Source organism: Mastigoproctus giganteus, chromosome 9, assembly GCF_048544385.1.
Source record: "Mastigoproctus giganteus isolate SK-2022 chromosome 9, ASM4854438v1, whole genome shotgun sequence".
In the NCBI taxonomy this organism is placed as follows: Eukaryota; Metazoa; Arthropoda; class Arachnida; order Uropygi; family Thelyphonidae; genus Mastigoproctus; species Mastigoproctus giganteus.
Genome location: NC_143583.1, coordinates 142,236,638 through 142,251,507, shown reverse-complemented (window position 1 = coordinate 142,251,507; position 14,870 = coordinate 142,236,638). Strand labels below are relative to the sequence as shown.

Below are 14,870 nucleotides of genomic sequence, written 5' to 3'. Positions count from 1 at the left end.
ATGCTAATGAAAAAACTTGTTATTCTCATTGGAGTCGTAATCTTCTTCCTATGAGGAAGAGAAAAATTAAAGACTCCAAAGAGAATAACAGACTAGAAGAGAAAGAGAAGTTTGTGAAACTGGATATTCTGACTGTAACTGGTCTAATACAGATTGTTAATATATATATATATATATATATACAAAGGGTACTAGGAAAGTTTTGCAATACAGCTTTGTTTATTTAATTTTTTCAAAGTAATTTCCTCTACATTCAATACACCTCTCCATCCTCCGAAACCAATCTTTAAACCAGTTCTGCCAAGTTTCTCTAGGGAGTAAAGCACACTCGTTGTCCCAAACCCGTAGAAGGTCCTCATCACTGGAAAACCGCCTCCCTTTTAGCTTCATTTTCACATGCGGGAACAGTGCAAAGTCGTAGGGAGCAAGGTCTGGACTGTAGGGAGGGTGCTCGAGAAGTTTCAGTCCTGTCGTGGTCAAATATTCGGTGCAGGTTTGGCGCGGTGAGCTGGAGCATTTTCGTGATGGAGGTACCAGGTGTCCATTCTTGACTTTGGCCGCAGGTTCTTCATAGATCCAATGACTTTAGGCAGGCATTGTTCAGTATACCACTTAGCTGTGACTGTCTTCTGCGTGTCCAAAACGACACGTTACACAATTCCACTCGATTTGAAAAATACAGCTATCATTTTCTTCTTTACAGATCGGGATTTTCTGACAATTACGGGTGTGTCGTCATCATCAAAGACCCAAACTTTGTTTTGAGCCTTGGTCGGCAGATAGTAATAGTACAGCCAAGTCTCGTCACCTGTCACGATGTTGTTCACATACCGAGATTGTCCCTTATCAAACTTTTTTAACATCTCCCGGCACCAAGTCACACGTCGTGTCATCTGCTCTTCAGTCAGTTGATGCGGCACCCAGAGAGAACAAAGTTTCTTCACGTGCAAATGATCTTGCAGAATCGAACGAATTGCTGGTGCATTTAGGCCCAAAGTATCCTCTATCTGTTGGTAGGTCACTCGCCTGTTTTCGTCGAGCATTTTCCTCACAGCAGTAACGTTTTCCTCCGTAACTGACGTTCGTGGCCTTCCCGGCCTCTCAGAATCCTCCAGAGTGAAATTTCCCCTTTGGAATTCTCTATACCACCTGAATATCATTGTACGATGTGGACAATCATCATCTAGTGCAAGAGTCATTTATTCTAAGCACTGGTCTATGGTTAAACCACGCACAAAATTATACCGCAAAACTGTCCTTATCTCATTTCGTGACCACGATGCCATCGCAAGCACTTTACACTCTCACTACTAATGAATAACTGAGCTCATCGACTTGGCGCGGCGGCTACTATGCACGTATGAACATGTCTCAACATGCAGCAACAAGCAGCTTCCTGTGATTCATTGTTGCGTCATATTGCAAAACTTTCCTAGTACTCTTTGTATATACTAGAATTCCCAAACTCTTGATCTTTTGACTTTAACCATGTCTTTAAATGAGACATTTTCTTCACTAGTGTTATCCATCCAGAAAAACTATTCACAAGCTTTGTACACCATGATAAATAATTTTAATAAACCAGCATTACGTTATGCTGGGTTCTTGGAATAAAAACCTGGTAAAGGGTTGGTAACATAATACTGGTTTATTGAAATTATTTACTGTAGTGTACAAATTGTGTAAATAGTTTATTTCTTGATCTTTTGTATATAAAAGTATATACAAATTTGCTTATTCCAATTTAAAAAAAATCCTAGTACTTTTAATTTCTCATTCCAAAATTGAGATTACACACAAAAAAAAATTCTCTACCAAATTCCTAAACTCTTCTGCTGCTTTGAGTTGAATTTTTTCAATGGATCATTGCGTTGAAGGCCTGACTGAGCTCGTTCTTGAACTATTTACTAGGTGGCTGCATGCATTGCTCTTAACTCTTCATCTTGCTTTTCAAAAATTTCAAAAAAAAGAACTTCAAGGTGAAGAACTAAGTGTTTCATTTAGGCTTAAACAAAAATTATTCAGAAAAAAGTGCAGGATACTTTATCTCAAAATATCCATAACTATAACTGCTAGGGTTTCTTTTATCTCCTTAAAAACCCCAAAATTTATTTATATCCAAGTGTACCCCATTTGTAAAGAATACATTTCTAAAATCCTCTGCCTGAAACATAATACGTTTCAGGTACTGTGGCTGGATTTCATTTGTGAGAAGCAGTCTGATTGTCCTAATTTACCTTATTCCCTTTTAATCCTGCTTTACAACATCCCACATCTTGTTCCTTTTCCTGCAAAAAAGATTAAAAAAAAAAAAAAAAAACCACCTATAGTCGAATCTCATTAATACAAAGTTCATGGGACCTAAATTTTCACGTTTTGTAATTAGCATTAGTAGAGGCTAGGGCTTGCAAACCGGTTTTATAAAACCGGTTAAATTGGTTTCATATTGAGTTGTTAAAACCGAAACCGAGCTTCTAAAACCAGATTCGAATATTTTCTTAGTTAGCCTTCGAATATAGTTTTTTGTTACGCACATTTTCTTTTGTTTGTTCATTTGTCTGGATCATTCAACTGCTTTATGTTTTAAACATGCTTTTTATTTTATTTTACATTTAGGTACGAATCTCATGGGCAAGTGACCCACTAGGAGGGGTACCGTTCATCTTCCCACTTGTATCATGGCACGATGCAGGCGTACTCATTTACGACTGAGTGAGTCGGAGCGATAGCGTAAAAGAAAATGCTCAACATTTCTCCGTTCCATCTATCTTGTTCACCAGGCAAGCTATGGAACGCACCTTATTGATGGTTACCCACTAGAAACAGATTCGCTGAATACTGCATCAAATTTCAATCGTAGAAAGTTTTTTGCTTCTTTATTCCTATTAAATTTGCAATCAAATGTTCTCCAAAAAGCAGCTTCACCAAATTTAGCCTTTATTTAATTTTGAAAATACAATAGATTTAATTGGGGTAAAAAAAATTGCAAGTAAATAAATAAAAAATTTCTTTTGTGAAAATTTTGAAACTTGCCTCGTTTAGACTCTTCATTCAGTGCTTGCGGGAGTGATGCATAGTATTGTGCCTTTGTTATCTTCAATATTTTATTTAAAATTGTCGGTGATATAAATTCCTACTAATTAATATTTATTACTCTTAATATGTCTAAGATGAAATCAAATGTATGGAATTGTTTTGCTCGAAAAAGCAAAGATGAAGCACAATGTTCGAAATGTCAGAAGATAATGAGTCTTCTGGAGGATCTACATCATCTTTGATGTTGTATTTAAAGAAAATGCATCAGATTGACATTAAACAAGATAACAGTGAACCTCCCGTAAAAATGGTAAGAACATTAGAAAACTTTATCGTTAAAAAATCTATGGAAGAAGAGATTTCAAAATTAGCTGCTTTAGATGGATTTTCTTTTAATTCAATTGCCAAGAGTGAGTTTATACAATCAAGCCTTCACCTTCAGAGAAATAAATACGATAAATTACCACCAACCTCAGTGAATGGAATTAAAAATATGGTTCTGAATTATTATAAAACTAAGAAAGAAGAACTCATTCAGCATTTCAAAAATTCATTGGTTTTGAGTGCATGGTATTCATTGACTCTAGACAAATATACATCTATACAAAATAAAAGGTATATGAATATAAATGTGCATTCAAAAGACAATCATTGGTCGTTAGGTCTTATTGAGATTAATGGTTCACTTGATAGCAGAAGAACTGAACAAATTGTGAATCAACACTTGAAGGAATTTGGTTTGAACTTGGATAAGGATATTGTTGCCTGCACCACCGATAGAGCAGAAATGATGATTAAGTTTGGCAAGCAAATTACGCCTAATCATCAACAATGTATAGCCCATTGTATACAACTGTCAATTATAGATGTACTTTATGAAAAAGCAATCAATTATGGTGCCACAATTGAGTCTCCCAAAGACAATGAAGAAAATGAAAATAATGAAGAAAGTAGTGGTGATGAAGAAGTTGAAGAAAGACAGCAAGGCATGCTTTATCAAACCGACTTTACCAATGAGCTCATTTATTTCTTCAATCCAATGGCCAATATTGCACAAACTATTAATAAAGTCAGAAAAATTTGCAAGTTTTTCAAAAATCGCCTACCAAAAATGACATATTACAAAATTTTGTTAAAGCAAAATTTAATGGGAAAGAATATAAACTTATATTAGATTGCAAGACTAGATGGGATAGCACATTCTATATGATTGAGAGATTTTTGAAATTGAAAAATTCCATTCCAAATGCTCTATGTGCAGTACTATCAACTGAAGCTGTGTCTGACGATGACTGGAAAACACTTGAATTGCTATGTGAAACTTTGCGACCAGTTGAAATGATTCTGAAGGCTATAACCTCAGAAGATACAGACTTACTTAAAGTAGAGTCTTCAATACAATTTCTGCTTGCTAAGCTTGATACAGCAAAAAACCCATTTGCTTTAAAGTTTCACCAAAGTCTTTTGCAGCGTTACAATGCAAGACGAAATTGCCAAACTGTGGCTTTGCTAAGCTATCTACACAACCCCAAAAAGTTTAGGAAAGAAGATTCAGGTTCAAGAACTTTTGATTTTCCAAGTAAGCAAGTTTTGAAAAAGCATGCTGAAGAGATTTATCAGAGATTATTTGCAAAACATTCCAAAGGAGTCTTAGCATTGAATGAAGAAACTGAAAATAAATTAACTGTTCTTTTTGAAGAAAACAAACACTCGCCTAGTTCCGATGTTGGAGATACACTCATACGAGAGGGTTTTTTTTTTTTTTTTTTAGGAGCATTAGCAACTAAAGCCATATTGCTCCGGGAATATGCGGTGGTCATTCCCTGGCCTTGCCGCTCCGTATTTGGTGGTGTCGGGCTCGAACCCCGGTCTAATCAAGAAGCGTGTGCTACGCACTGCGGCACCTTCCCACCTGGCTACGGAGGTGCCATGCAAGAGTATGATAGCGTAATAAAGAAATTAACTGAAGAGCCTTCAAAATATCCGAGTGAATTGGAAATCAGCAAAGAATTTCAAATTTTGGAGGCAACTAGCAGTAGAAGTGAAAAGCTGGAGAAAGTTTATAGAGCGCTGCTGACCATTAAACCAACACATGTCCAAATTTCGATCACTGGTCTCTTTAACACAAAAATAAGGTGATGTCTATCAGGAAAAATGCTTAATGTACTGTGTTTTTTAAAGGATCATTTTCAGAAAAAAACTGAGCAATAAATAGTAAAGTAATTTCCCCAAGCTGTTTTTTTTCACATTATTTTTATTTATTTATTATTATAGGGCTTATTTTTTTGTTTACTATACGAGAAGATAGTTTTTATTCAAAGGATTTGAATACAATTTGTAATTTTGTATAATCTCAAGCTGGTTACTTTTTTGGAGCATTTTAATTTTTTTATTTTTTTTACTATAATAGATTTTGTGATAGATTTTGTTTAAAAGATTTGATTATGATTTGTACAATCTACCCAAGATAAAATAAATACGTGTGTTATAAGCTTTTAATTATTTTCCCTAAGTCTGAGAAAATCGGTTTTAAAACCAGTTTTAAAAGTAAACTTCAGTTAAACTCGCTTTTGAAATTTCTCGGTTTTATGCAAGCCCTAGTAGAGGCATATGATGCAAGAAAGCAAGCTTATGCAGCATCAGCCAAAAAAAAAAAAAAAAAAAAAACTCACTCCCATTTCACCCCTCCATTCGTTCGAAATACCTGTCCAGCTGAACCTTAAATTTATTTAGGCTATCAACTTCCACAACAAGGGATGGAAGTCTGTTCCACCAACCAACTACCCGCTGGCTAAAGGCAAATTTCCGCACATCTATCCTACACGTCTTTCCTCAATTTGAATTTATGCCCTCTCAGGTGATTATTCTGGGCAAGAGGAAGAATCCCATCGGCACTGAGCATGCTCAAACCATTCAAGGCTTTATACACCTCTAGTAATAACAAGGTCCTCCAAAAGTGTCAAAACTGTTTTGTTTTTTTGGTATATATTAGATATCTAAGAATAATAATAATATCAAAAATAAAAACAAAAGTCTTGTCTAACAATACAGTAATAGGAATAACAATTTTTTTAAAGATTTTATTTTATTTGCAAGATAAACTAAGAGAAAAGTAATTAACAGAAATGAAAATATTGTACAGTATAATATTGATATGTACAATATTTTAGTATCACAGTAAAAAGAATTATAATCTTATATAAAGGGAGACATACAAACCATTAACTTTTTAATATTAATCTAATTTAAAGAAAGAATCCAATATTGTTTGCACAGTTTTTGTGCTATATGCATTTTTAACTACAGCACAGACATTATTAACTGCAATAGTTGTTTCTTTATCAACGTTACTGCAGGCCAACACATTCTCTATTATGCTCAATGCATTTTGGGCAACCTTTTTTAGATGGTAGTGTGTATGCTTCTTCACTTTTGCTGTCACTGGTAACAAAAACATAGCTTTGCTTGGAGGTCAGCAGCTCTTCTGGTGTTGTTGTTGTTGTTGCTGATGTGGTAGCAACTTCATCATCCACAAACTCTTAATTTGCCAACAAAATCCATATGCTCCTTCAAATTCCCCCATTCCTCAATGCTGCTATCACATTTGTCTGCTGGACCAAGTTTTTCAATAATATTCTCTCCAAAGCCATTCTTTCTGAAGCAGTTGATTATGATTATCACACTTGATGCAATACTGTCCCAAGCAATAACAATATTACAGATAGCATTCAAGACATTCCAATTTGGCTGCAAATTGTTCCCTCCTATGTTGCAGATCAAGTACCTTATCAGGTGGGCTCTCTTGATTATAAATAATGCCTTAATCCAGTGGCTGCATAAAATCCGATTGTACTGGGAGGTAAAAATAACAGCCGTATATTTGTTAACTTAAGTGTCTTGGAATTTGAATTTGATTTTGGTTTTATTGGCGCAAACACAACTAAGGTTATACTGCGCCAGGAAACGATTAAAATATCATAAGTGTCTTGGCAGAATGTGCTGTACAACGATCTAGAATCATCAAAATATCCCTTTTTTCTGAAGCCATTCTTCTGTCCACTTTTGATAATCAAGGCTGAAAAATTCTGACCATAAGCCAAGCACTTCTATTGGGTTATAATCACAGAGAAGTTGGTTAACTTCTTTAAAACATCTTGTCTTGGAATACTTACCAATCATAAGTGGGCGTAGTTTTGTACTGCCATCTGAATTGAAAAATAACAGAGCAATGAGTCTTTGTTTACTTAATCTTCCACCGTGACAAGACATTCCTCGAACATCAAATATTTTGTTTGGCAGCAAATTATAAAATAAACCTGTCTTGTCAAGATTAAAAATATACTTTGCCTCATATTTTACAATGGACCGTAGAGAACACAACCAGTCCGTAGTCTTTTCTTTGTCGACTAATCCACACTCGCCGCAAACATTTCACAAAACCAAGTTATTCCTGTCTTTAAATCTTTGGAGCCAGCCACTGCTGCATTCAAAGTCGCTAATTCCATGTTGTTGAGTTAGGTAATTTGCTTTTTCTTGCAAAATCGGACCTGATATTTTCAAATTAGATGAATGCATTTGTTGGTACCACTCAAAAAGTTTTGTTTCAAGCTCCTTGTGTTTTGCAACATGAATTTGTTTCCTTTTTTTTTTTTTTTATCACTGCTCCAATGTCATGCACTTCAAGTTTTTTTTTTTGGTTTTTCAGCATTGTGGATAAAGTAGGTAAGGGGATGTTGTATTCCTTTGCTATGTCCGTTTTGCTTCATTCTATCCTGTCAGCCTTTTCAGTTTAATTTCCAGGCTTAATTCTGTTCCATTTACGTTTTGTTGCCATAACTTTAAATTAATTTAAAAACACAAGTTCCAAAAAAGACATCAGCTCAGATAAAATGGCATAAAAAATAGATTATACTGTACTGCTACTGCAGCAAAAGACTCTTTGAACTGGCGTAACAATTGCAACTGACCTCAATCCCGCAGGAGAGTGAGGAAGTGTATGTAAACAACTTACAAAAACTTCTTTGGCTAATTTAACAGCTCATCCTTCACAATGATGTTTTTTCAGAGTGCACTTAGTTGTTGTTACCATGAACTGGTTTTGTTTACACAAAAGTAAATTCTAACAAATCAGTGCCATCGGGAAGAATGGAACCAGGTGGCCAGAGGCAATAATAGGGGAAATAATCTGACAACTGTGACAAGATTTGCATTAAACATACAAAATAACAATATTTATTTCTCACTGGGTGAAAACGAACTTTGTAATAAATATTAACCAAATTTTGTAATAAACGAGTACTTTGTATTAACGAGATTTTACTGTAATAAATGATTTTCCTCTGTCTAATGATGTTGGTTACAATCTCATTCTTCATTATATAATCAAATTCTCTAGTGTATTACCACGAGTTTCTTCTATTTTTAATAGATATCTAAAAGAGAGGATGTCTAATTTATGGCTCTCTCTCATTATCCTATTCCCAAAATTAAAAATCTTATCTGCATTAATTAGGCTAATCACTATTTCTTCTTCTTTACTCAAATTATTTCAAAAGACACTACCTTCTCTCTATTAAGCAAATTCTTTCTCAAAATTTCTCACATATTTACTATGGCAAGAAAAATGTCTCTACAGTGACCAACTTGCTTGGAACCTCTATGTGCTTACTTCCAAAGTTTTAATCTAAATAGGCAGTTGGATTTACGATTTCCCTGATCTTGCATCAGCCATTAACCCTTTATGCTTTGCTCTCTATTACTCTTTCTTTGGTATTAAAAGGGCATATTGCATTTTATCCAGTCTTCTATTTTTAACTGTACACGAACCAGTGTACAGTTCTCATGGTAATAAGGCCTTCTACAGGGATTCCTTAGGGTGGTACCTTTTCTGTTTTTCTCTATCTTTGAGGGTATAAGAAATTAGAGGGAAAGAGTGCCATTAGGCACTCTGTTCCCTCTGATTTCTTATACACTGTTGATTTAAAAATCTGGTACATTTTTAGAACCTTTTATAAAGTTAAAGATCATTTCTTAAGATTTGGACTTAGTAATAATGTTGACAAAACTGCTCATGTTCACTATTCTACTTTCCTAGTACCCTTTCACTGTTCATGTTCTACTTTCCTACTACCCTTTCACTGTTCTGCATTCGATAGATGGTCATCCTGTACAAACTCCCTGTTCAGATCTTGGCTTACACACTGTTCATAAATATTCAGTTTCCTCACTAAGAATAATATGGGCATATTAAACAGAACTTGGTCCATGTGTCCAATGCTCCCATTATAAAAAAATAATAATCTTGTCCTCATCAATCTTTTTTTTTTTTTTTTTTTAGTTGTTGGCGCATCTGTTTCTGTGGCCATAATGCACCTCCCAAAGTTTTTGCATTTATTCTGATCCAAGCCCGAGGCAGGATTCAAACCCACGACCTTTGGGTTGCCAGGCAGGCACTTTACCCATCCAGCTAGCCATCAATCTTATGATCGGCCATCAATCTTATGATCCACATCTGGATCAAAATAGATATCCATATGTGGATATGCACATCTGGATATCTGTTTGGATCTGTTGATATCCACATCTGGATATCAACAGATATCCAAATATAGATATCTGTTGATATTCAACAGATTAAATCAACTGAAATGTTGATTTAATTTGATGAATATCAAATGTTCAAATGGAAAAACTTAAAATTAGAATTAGTTACATATATCCAAGGTATAAATTTCTCCTTTCCTTGCTCTTCAAAATAATTGGTATAAAATCTATAACATATGTCTATAATATATATTTCTCTAAACTGCATCTTCAGTAATGTCTGTGTTCCTCTCTACTCAGTAATGACTCGGGCATATCACTCCTAAAAGCACTAGGTAAAAACCTAAATTAGTTTTGTTAGAGAATCAGGTTAAGTCTACAGATAGAAATATTTTTGGCTGACTGTATCTGGTAAATGGCTACAGGGTCCTTATCAGTCTTTAGTTCTTGGCATCAATAAACAAATAAGGGACTGGACCTCTCAATGTTTTGTGTAACTATCTACAAAAAGGAAATTATTAATTTAATTCTGTATAATTTGTAACTGTTATGGGTTTTTCAAAGTGCCATATTTGTAATGTAACTACTCTCCATTTGTATATACTTCAAGTAATTTTGCAGCAATGTTCTTTAATTATATTATAGCCCTTCTTAACTGTTTATTCAATTTATGAATGATTGATATTTATGCATGACTAAGCCATGTGTAAAAGATTGTATGGTGTATTATAATTTTAATGTAAGCCTCTATGGCCTTGTGCCATCTTGGGCACATACGGTTGGACTCCAATATATCTTTCACTTATAATAAATGTATATTTATTTATTTTACTTATAATTTGTGAAACAAAAATACTTTTTATGTCAGATATGTGAATTTAAAATTGTGGAATATGTTAAATTACTGAAGTCATATATATATATAAAAAAAATTCAAGTGCTTACTTCACTTCTTCTAAACTGCATGAGTGGTGAGGAATTATCAGAACTTCATCATCATAATAATCATCATCATTATCATCATCACTATCACTGATTCGGAATAGAGGGGAGATGTGAATTGTAAAGTCATTGGAGACAGATATTACGTGATGGTGATCAGAGTAATATTTTTCAAAGCCATATGGACCTACAGGGGAACAAATATTTCTTATGTCAATAAGAATTCAAAGTAAATCAAAAATTAAACACACACACAGTTTGGTCTCACTGAAAAATATGCTATACTGGAAAAAGTATCCAGACACCCCCATGATTTGGGAAAAATTAATATCTGTTATCAATGTGTTAGGAATAGATATAAAAGCACTGCACTCACATTAGAAACAAGCAGATGATTGTTTATGACTTTATCCAACAATTTTCTTAGGCAGCTTGTAGATGCCATTGTGAGGAACACTACGGTCTTTACTTGGTTTTGGAAACAGTATATATTCATGGTGCACTCATCGGGGTACTGATTTTATTGGAGGATACAACTATATAAAACAAGCAGCTTTTTTGCTTTTCACTTGGATGGAGAGTCAAGACTATTTCATAGTTGCTTTTGATTGCAGCTACTGCACTTGTGGTATGAGACAATGTAGCATATAATCCAGTTATGCTAAAGTAGTTTGCTATCTCTTCTCTTATGGTAGAATCTGTGATGTCAATTCTATGGTTATGAAGGATTCAGGGTACTATAATACAGGGTGTCCATAAAATTATTCAACTGATTAAAAAGCGTGATTCAATTTTTATTGTAATATGTATTGTAAAATGGTTTTCTGTACTTATTGGAAACTTTTTGTTGAGAAAATCAAGCATGTGCAAGTTCCAGTGTAGTAGTGTCCCACCTTGCTAATAAGAACACATATAGCTGCATATTTTCCAGCTGAAGTGCAGCATACAATTCAAGCATATATAGGCAATTTGTAGAATTCAGTGTTTTTGTGGAAGAAAAATGGCCTAATCACCTAGCTGAAAGAGAGCGTGCAATACATTTACCATGGGAATATCACGTTCGTATTAACAAATTGAGTGGAGATTTTCAGATCCCCCCCCCCCACAATATTGTCATAAGTGACAATATTGTCTGTTTAACTTTAACAGATGAAATATTGCTTCATCACTGAAAATGGCATTTTCCATAAAGTGCTCATCTTTGTCTATACAGCTGAGAATGTGAACAGTGAATTCCTCTTGTAGTTTGTCATGAGGCTTAATTTCCAATCACTTGCAAACCACCCTGTACAATGTTGCCCGCAGTATTTGCAGCTGCAGGCTTGCTTTGTGAATAGATTTTATAGGACTTTGGGTAAACACTTCCTGAATTTCCAAAACTTTATCTTTAGATACACTAGGGTTACCTGCTCCTTTATTGTGCAGCACACTGCCAGTTTCTTGAAACTTTCAGCCATCGTCTCACTGATTGTTCTGTAAGTGGATCTTTAAGGAATTCCCATGAAAAAGTCTCTTTACAGTCACTGGAGATTTGGTATCCCACAGCCACAACATACACATTACCAAGAGTCCAGTTCCTGAATAAATCAACCCAAGAGTACACACTTCCACAGACAAATTACCCACATATGGATGAATAACATGCTTCACCCTCCAATTACAGCAGAGAATGTACTCACCCCTAAGTGTTACTTTTTTTTTTAAATGTTTTATTAACATGAAATAATTCAAACTGATCACTTCTTTAACACCACCTCTACATTTTAAATCTATTATGAATATACCTGTGAACAATTCATTATTTTATATTTAAAACATATATTTTTAAATATTTAAAATAAAACCCTTGAGCATGCAAATTTGTTATTGTTAAAAGTTGCCTCCCTTCTTTGAGCGTGATGTAATTTGTTTAAATTATTATGCATTGCAAAGGAATTCCCATTGAAAATGGGAATTCATACTGCTGAGAACAGTATGATTGCAGCACCTTGAAAAAAACTCCAACATTCCCCCACTATTGGTACTTGATTTGTTTATGTGAGCACCCCCCCCCCCCGTTTACACACTTATGAAAATGAAACTCTCACATTCTTTTCTGGTGTTCAACGTTTATGTGAGCTGGCATGCTTCTAAAGCACATTATGGTAGCATGCTATTAGAATTGGACAGAAAAACCACATTAATTTTAAATTCATATTTTTAATGATTAGATAAATTAAGTTTAATGATAATGTGCTATTTTATTTGTTTATGGTTAAACTTCTTTATAAACAAAACAAATGTGATGCAGATTGGAATGAATCACAATAATTGGAGAATCTCACTCTATTACATTAGGGGGTTACATGTATATACTCACTGGAGGTTTAAAATAACAGTTTAATTCAATTTGTATAGTTTTGTGTATAAAATGGCTCACCAGATGAGTAGCAGATGACAATATACTGCCATCTAGGAAGGTCTAGGTTCAATTTCCATTATGACTGTAGAAAAATTTTTACTGCTGTGAAGGAAGCTTTCAAAAGAGAAAAATTAATTATAAAAGAAAAACTAATTTAGTGCCCTTAACTAATGTAGAGGAAGTGAAAACTTATTTGGAGGACCAAGTTTATGGATCTTATCTGTAACTGAAGAATTCATCAAAATATGCCAAAAAGACTGCTTTCATGTACTGAGAATAAAAGACACCCTTTTTAAGTTTAATAAAATTTCTATATGGGTATAAAAAAATTTTTTGGGCTTTTTAAATAATAAAAGTTTAATTTCTATTAAATTTTCTATTGTTTTTTCAGAAATTAAAACAAAAATGCATCCTGATTTTTGGCACAACCTATATATGAAAAAAATGGGATGGAGCACCTGATATAACTGAAATAATTTATTGAAATAATTTATTCAAGAACAAATTATTTATGAGATGTGATCAAAATGTTTGGGGACTGACCTTTTACAGTGAAATTGCAGCACCATAGGAAGATGAGACTAGTCAACTTGTTTGGTGACTTATCTAGACATAAAAAAAATAAAATAAATCTGCAACTATTATCAACCCACTGCAGGATGGAAGCCTCCTCAAAAATTCATGCTGAGGGAAATGGACCATAATCTGCCACGCTGGTCCAGTGCAGGTTGGCAGATCAACTGTATTTAGCAGTCATGAGCTTGAACCCCAGTCTACTCAAAGAGTGTGGGCTACTGCACTCCTGCTCTTGACCACTGGGCTACGGAGACATACTAACGCATAAATCACCTATTTATCTGCAGGCAGTCTGAAAGACAGTATGCAATATATTTACCATGGGACTATTGTGGAATAGATATTATGGATTTTGGTTCATTTAATGAGTGACTTTCATCATCATCAGCCATTTTCAATCCATTGCAAGATGAAGGCCTCTCCAGCAACTTTCCAGTTCCTTCTGTTTTGTGCAATGGCCATCCATTTACTACCCACAAACTCATGAATTTCATCTGTCCATCTCCATTGTTGTCTTCCAGGTTTTCTTCTAGCTCCTCTTGGATACCATTCTGTTATTCTCTTAGTCCATCTGTCATCATGTCTTCGAGCTGTGTCCTGCCCAAGACCATTTTAGTTCTTTAGTTTTGATAAGAATGTCCTTTGAGTTTGCTGCCTAATCCATGTGTTTCTCTTCTTATCTAGCAGTCTGATTCCCAATATAATTCATTCCATTCTTCGCTGTGTAGTTCTCAGCTTCTCTTCCATTCTTTTGGTGAGGGCCCAAGTTTCACTTCCATAAGTCACGGTGGGTAGTATACATTGGTTCATTGCTCCTCAGTATGTGACTATATTTCCTGAATGCTATTCATCCAAAATTTATTCTTCTCTTGACTTCCAGCCATTTATCATTATTACAACTGATGACTTGTCCCAGATAAGTATATGACTCTTCCTCCCAATTTTAATAACTTTTTACTGAGCAGCAAATACATCAAATTTTGTTTCAAATTAGACAAAAGTGGAACAGACACCCACAAAATGTTTCAGAGAAGATACTGTGTCATTGGAAGAATTTTCAGTGGCTTGCAATGTTTAAAGAGGGCTGCTTGTCTATCAAAGGTGACCTTACCTGAGGCACCCTCAAAAAACAATAATTCAATTGCTGTTGGATATGATCAACAGCAAAGATTGTTTAACTAACTGGGAAGCTGCTTCTGAAATTGATATTTCTTATGCGACATGTTTCAGCCAAGGCTATGCCTCGCCTTGAATCCCTCCCTATTGATCACAGAGAGTGAGGCGTCTCCGTAGCCAGGTGGGCAGGAGCGGCAGTGCATAGCACACGCTTCTTGATTAGACCGGGGTTCGAGCCCATGACCACCAAATACGG

General features: G+C 34.8%; 1 protein-coding gene across 1 annotated transcript in view; it reads right to left on the bottom strand.

The window, feature by feature from the left end:
- The window catches only part of LOC150080781 (uncharacterized), a 76,638-nt gene that overhangs the window by 22,011 nt on the left and 39,757 nt on the right, over positions 1–14,870 (bottom strand). Inside the window, exon 4 of the mRNA XM_090381251.1 lies at positions 10,525–10,708. Within this exon, the coding sequence (XP_090237377.1) occupies positions 10,525–10,708 (184 nt within the window). The remainder of the gene's footprint in view (positions 1–10,524; positions 10,709–14,870) is intronic.